Genomic DNA, 6,204 nt, shown 5'->3' with positions numbered 1-6,204 from the left:
GCTCGACGGACCGTTTTCAGCGAACTGCGAACTTGAGCACTTGAGCACTGGATAGGGTCGATTCCGCGTGGCCCTAGCCCCGGGGGTGCGCGTTCGCAGGGCAAGGGCCTTAAAGTAAACACAGTTCTCCGAGAGGGCTCCGTGTACCGGGTTTCCCCTTAACTGCAGAACGCCCCCTCTACTCGGAGCTAGTGGACACGGACACATGTTTTCTTTCTTTTTCTACTCGGAGCCAGTGATACGAGAATACGCGCATGTTACGAGAATACACACTGCCCCCACGGAGTACCTGTACTACTCGACGATAATACAAGAATACGCAGCTTGGAAGTTGCAGACGCCTATAAAGAAAAACAGCGAGCTAAATTTCGGCGGCTAAAAAGCAAAGTCGCAGGAGGTATTTTCTTCTCAATAACAAGGCTGTGAATGAGCAGGAGTCGCTAGGCCGCTCCCGTGTCGCAGCCGGTGCGTTTGCCGGGCCCTGCGCCCTCAATCTTCATGTTCCTCTTGCCCCTTTCTTCGGCACAGCCATCCCGCCGCGCTGTTGTCGGCGCCATGGCATCTGCTGCGACCGACGAGGGCTTCCATGGCTTGCTCGCTGACGTTGCTCAGCCGCCGCCGCACCAGGAGCAGCCACAAAACGCTGTCGCCAGCGCTGTCGGGGCAGACGGCACGGTTGTGCTGAGAGGAGGCAGCGGCAGCGCCGCGACGGATGCGTTCGCCAGCGCTGGCGCTGTTTGGAGGCCGCCAGTGCCCGTCTCAGACACTCCGCGCATCTACGTGGTGGACGGCTTCGCGACGGCGGCCGAGTGCGCCGAGATCTTCGCCGCCTTCGAGCCGGGGCTCGAGGAGTCGCATACAATGAACGCCGACGGCAGCCGGCAGGACGACGCCAAGGGCCGTAAATCACGGCGCCTGGAGTGAACCCGAGATGACCCGAGTATCGGCACCGGACCAACCCCGTTAGCCAAGACGTCTTCTTAATTAGGCAGCACACCATGGGCCCGAGCCGCTGGACGCCTCGGACGACGTCGGCGGTCGAGCGGATGGACGCGGCGGCGATGCTGCCGGGCGAGAACGGGCAGCAGCTGACCGTGACGGACTACGCGCCCGGCGACTCTTACCAGCTGCACGTCGACTCCACGTTCGCCATCGGCCGTGTGGCGACGGCGCTGCTCTTCTTGCGCGCGCCCGAGGAGGGCGGCGAGCTCGTCTTCCCGTGGGCGAGACACTTCCTAGACATCTCCTAGACACTTCCTAGACACTTCCGAGACACCTCCTAGACACTTCCTAGACACCTCCTAGACACCTCCTAGACACTTCCTAGACACTTCCTAGGAGGGCGGCGAGCTCGTCTTCCACCCACCCACCCACCCACCCAGGCGAGACTGCGCCGGCGCAGCGGCTACGAGCGGCCAGAGGGCGTCCATGGCGTCGGCAGGCGCGTCGAGGAGCTCTTCGACACTTCTAGACACTTCCTAGACACCTCCTAGACGCTTCCTAGACACCTCCTAGACACTTCCTGGAGGGCTGGGTGGCGCCGTACCAGGTGAAGCTCGCGACGGGCGAGACACTTCCTAGACACTTCCTAGACACTTCCTAGACACTTCCTAGACACTTCCGGCAGGCGCGTCGAGGAGCTCTTCGCGCGCAGCTCCGTGCCGCGGTTCGACGAGCTGGGCGAGGCGGCGGGCGGGCTGTGCAACCGCTCCTCGGGCTCGCTGATGATCGAGCCGCGCGTCGGGCGGCTCGTCGTCTTCTTTTCGCACGACCCGATGGGGCGCACGCTGCGGCCGCGGTCGCTGCACGGCTCCTGCCCGGTGCGGCGCGGGGAAAAGAGCATCGCGCAGAGGTTCTACCAGTGGCACGCGCTCGGCAGCGCGAACCTGCTCGGAGACTTGATCGCGCAGGTGGAGAAGGCGCGGGGCAAGAGCTGGTTCGTGGACTGGCGCGTTGACGGCGTCGCCGAGGAGGAGGCTTTCCTGGGCCCCTGAGGAGGAGCTGAGGGGTGGCCCGTCTACCGGTAGACTGGGGTAGACTGGGGTAGACGGTAGACCGTTTGGTAAACGAGTCTACCGCAGTCTACCGGTAGACCGTAATGAACCTACGACCCCAGTCTACCGGTAGACTTGGTAGACGCGTCTGATGGCCGGTTTGGCCAGTTGAATATGCTAATGCAGCCTCCAGCTCTCCACTCTGGCGCCACTTTGGCAGACGAGCTCGCCGGCAGATGTGACCTCGCGGCCTGCCGGCGAACGTCCGTCCATCAAGCGACCGTTTGCGTTGATTTTTCTTTCTTTTTTAAAGGGCCTCTAATTCTTTTTGCAGGTGTGCCGGTGATAGTACTAGCACGCGCCAGTTCGCACCTGTGTCGAGCCTGTGTCCTGTGAGAGAGAGAGTTGTTTTGTTTAATTTTTTTTGCAAAATCCGTCTTCTCCTTTCTTTTTCAAAGAGTTCCAACCCTCGGAACTCTCGTCGCTCGCGCGTGCGCGCTACCGCTAGAGCCGTAGGTCTCACAGCACTCACACGTACAAGGTCCGATCCATCACGTGCGGCCGGCGCCGATCAGGTACGGCCGTCTCGTCATGCTCGCTGCTTGCGCGGCCTTGGCTGGCACTGGCAGTGCTCAAGCGTACATCAATCATCTCCAGCCAGGCTATGCCTCTCTCGGCGCCTCGGCGGACACGCTTCCCCGGCAGCTTTCTGGAGAGGGATCGCGCGCGATCGAGACTGCGCTGCAGCAGTGTGCCGCCCTCCTCGTTCGCAGGCAGAAGACCCTGGAGATCGACAGTGACTCCCGTCCTGGTCGGGTTTTGCTCGAGCGCCTGAAAGGCGGCATTGCGCACTGTCCACTCGAACTCTGCCAGCATATGCGGCACCGTGTCCTGGTCCGCGCTGCCCGTGAAGCGCGCCTTTGCGATCGCCGCGCAAGCCTCGTCGAGCACGTCTAGCGGCCTCCTCTCACACTTACGTGCCACTGGTGCCGCCGCGCCGCTAATGTCGTACACCTTTGCGCGGCTCGCCTCCGCCCTCTGGAAGCGCTCCGGCAGCTCGCAGCCTCGCGCCTCAGCCTCCTGCCTCGCCTTTGTCAAGTGCGCCAGCACCGTCATCGCCACGCCCTGCTCGAAGATGCACCAGCCGCGGCCACCCTCACCCTCGTACGGCGTTGGGTTGTACTCCCCCGGTCCGAACCCGGTGGTCGCGCCTGGCGGGAGGTCGATGTTGCGCTGCTGGATCACCGCCGTGCCCGTCACGCTCGCGTAGAAGTTCCCCATCACTTTGAGTCCTCGCCCGAATATGCTCTTCTCCTCCTCGCTCTTCTCCTCCCCGCTTGGGCCCTTCTGAGGGAGGCTCGCAAAGTCCCAAAAGAGCCCAACATCGCTTGCCTCGGCTCTCTCGGTCGTGGCAGGCACGTCCCACACCTGCGGATTCTGCTCGAGGCTCCTGGGAGACACTCGTTTCGCCGCCTGCGTGGCCGCGTCAGCCTCGAGAAAGCGGCGGACAGAGGCGAGCGTGGTGCCGTGCGGATCCGGGTGCAGCGCAGTCAGCCAGCCGTAAGAGAGGACTAGGATAGACCGGTCGCCTCGCTCGAGCATCGCCACCGCCTCGTCGCGCGGCACAAAGGCCGCTTCGGGAAGCTCCTGTCGACGGCGCATGATGACCGCTCCGCTGTCGTCGCGTGCGAGGCTCGCGTCCGCCTCCGGCGACTGCAGCCAGTTGCAGCTGACCAGCCGGATCGAGCCATCCCCAAGGCGCTCCTTCAGCTTGGCGTCGATAGTGCTATCCGCGGAGGCCAGCGCGGCGGTGAAGTCGATGCCGGCGAGCACTTCCTTGGTGCGCCGCAGCTGCCGGACGGCGTACACGGCGCCGGCGACGAGGCCTCCGAGCAGAACGACGGCGAGGAGGATTTCGAGAACGATGTGGGCGATCCGGTCGCCGGGAAGCGCGGTGTAGACGCAGGCGAGCACGAGCAGCAGCACGTTGGAGCGAAACAGGTAGGACTCGAGCGCGTTCTGAAACAGGTAGACAAACGGCTGCGCCCGCTCGTGCTCGCGCCAGAAGAAGAGGATGGCGGCGATGGCGGCGGACGCGAAGCAATACGGCAAGGCGGCCTCGAGCGTAGCAGACTCGACATGGTCCCGCGACACCCGGCTGGCAACCGCGAGGGAGAAGATGACCAGCTGACGCCTCCAGATCGTGAGCTGCCAGCTGCTGGCATGGCCGGCGAAGCGGCTCGTGAGGAAAGCGACCTGCCGCTCAAGGCGGCGAGGGAAGATTAGCTCGTGGGCCGCACATGAGCACGAGATGACGGGAGGCGAGCGCCATTCGCCTCTGTCGAGACCTCGCCGGAAGCTAATCACGTTCTGAACGAGCCGGTATGCAAGCAAGGGCTCGACGCAGATGAGGACTATGAGCGACGCAAGCACCGCCCGATGCGAGTCCAGCGTCTCGGGGTGCCACCGCCGGTTGAGCGGGTCGGGGATGTAGAAAGAGAGGACGTCCATGATGACACTCCAGCTTGAGGTGAGCAGGACGGTAAAGGCGATGCTGTGCGCGAGCTCCGCGCTGTCGCGGAATCCGCTTCGGCGCAGGCCGAGCCGGTGGGCTGATAGGCTCGTCAAGAGCCTATTGAATCGATGGTCAACGCGATCCATCATTAGTCGTTCGTCCTCTCGGCTGCTGCAGCAGAGCAAAAAAGCAACAGAGAGCAAGCAAAAGAAGCGACCAAACGTAGCGTACCAAAACGTAGCGAGAGCAAGGAGCAGCTCGCGAGCCTCTTTGGCAACCAGCGGGGCCAGCATGAGCAAAGTGATTGCGATCATAACGGCTGAATACATCGTTAGCACGACATCGGCTGAGGTGAAACAGCTTGCACTCGGGAGAGCGATGATGTGCAGTCGCAATATCTCGATGATGATCTTGATCGACCTCGGCCACTCTAGGTTGAGCGACCCGATGAGGGAAATCATCTGCACGTGATTGACGAAGATGGCGACCGTCGACACCCACCGCTTCATCGCTGTCGGGTGGCGGAGAATGCGCGCTGCAAACCACCCGAGCGCAGCTAGCGCCACCAATGCCAGGGCGGCGATGCCGGCAATGGCGGTAGTCAGCGACTCGCAGCTGACGCACTCTGAGGGCCGTTTCCTGTTCACCGCCCAAAGGCCTGCGAAGGCTGTGCACGACGTTGGCGGCACGCCGGAGCAGGAGGCCTGCCTGCTGCTGCACCGCTGCAAGGCGGTCTTGAGCTCGTCCAAGCTAGCCGCGTCCGTTGGATACTCGAAGGCGTTGCCCTCCAGCTCGATCTCAGTCAACGCGAAGCTCCCGAGCTGCTTTGGGATCGAGCCTGTGAGGTCTTGGTTCGAGAGGTCCAGAGTGGTGTCGGTGTATGTGCCATCGCAGATTGCAGGCGCGTAGCCGCAGAAGTCGCGCGTAGGCGGCGGCGAGGGCGGTGAGGGCGGCGGCGAGGGCGGCGGTGGCGAGGGCGGCGGCAGAGAGGGCGGCGAGGGCGGCGGGGGCGGCGAGCGCGGCGGCGAGGGCGGCGGCGAGGGCGGCGAGGGCGGCGAGGGCGGCGAGGGTGGCGAGGGCGGCGAGGGCGGCGAGGGCGGCGAGGGCGGCGAGGGCGGCGGCGAGGGCGGCGAGGGCGGCGGGTAGTTGCACTCCGGAGGGAATAACGAGCCTGCGTCTAAGGTGCAGACATCGGGAAGGGCGGGCAGGGGGCAGGCAAAGTGGTTAATGCCGCCCAGCCGGCACTTCGTCAGCGGCAGGTCGTTGAGCTGCGACGGCACGGTTCCGGAGATGTCATTGTTGTACAGACCAAGCTCCTGCAGCTGCGAGAGCTTGCCTGTATCCGAAGGGATGGTGCCCGAGATGGAGTTGCCGTTCAGGTAAAGATACACCAGCTGCGAGATGTCGCCCAGCTGCGGAGGGATTGTCCCCGACAGCCCTCGGTTGTTAAGATCCACCCAGGTGCCCGTGTAGTTGCCGTCGCACAGAGACGTGCCGTAGACGTTTGTAGGGCAGCCCCCGTACTCACATGGCACACTGTTGTCGCAGATCGTGCCCGCGGCCTCGCAGCGACCCGCGAGCAGGAGGAGCGTGAGCGGGACGAGGCGCGGCGAGGAAGAGGAAACCGCCAGCAGCGCAAGAGCGAGTGAGTTTGCCAGCATCATGGCGGGCGATCGTGCAAGCCGAGCTCGCGTC

General features: G+C 63.8%; 2 protein-coding genes across 2 annotated transcripts; one reads left to right on the top strand and one right to left on the bottom strand.

Annotated features, from left to right (window-relative positions):
• Nucleotides 1–998: 998 nt before the first annotated feature.
• EMIHUDRAFT_236216 (hypothetical protein) lies at nucleotides 999–1,994 on the top strand (the record flags this gene model as incomplete). The annotated part of the gene is made up of 2 exons (XM_005779374.1): nucleotides 999–1,219; nucleotides 1,628–1,994. 2 exons carry the CDS (start codon nucleotides 999–1,001, stop codon nucleotides 1,992–1,994), a joined length of 588 nt encoding a protein of 195 aa, XP_005779431.1.
• A 3,759-nt stretch (nucleotides 1,995–5,753) lies between these two features.
• Nucleotides 5,754–5,969, bottom strand: EMIHUDRAFT_59346 (hypothetical protein; the record flags this gene model as incomplete). The annotated part of the gene is made up of 1 exon (XM_005779373.1): nucleotides 5,754–5,969. A coding segment is annotated over one exon (216 nt), but the record flags the coding sequence as incomplete, so codon positions are not given.
• Nucleotides 5,970–6,204: the final 235 nt, after the last annotated feature.

The sequence above is a fragment of the Emiliania huxleyi genome, assembly GCF_000372725.1.
Source record: "Emiliania huxleyi CCMP1516 unplaced genomic scaffold EMIHUscaffold_231, whole genome shotgun sequence".
Taxonomy (NCBI): domain Eukaryota; phylum Haptophyta; order Isochrysidales; family Noelaerhabdaceae; genus Emiliania; species Emiliania huxleyi.
The sequence above is the reverse complement of the archived record's forward strand: the minus strand, read 5'-3'. Positions and strand labels throughout refer to the sequence as shown.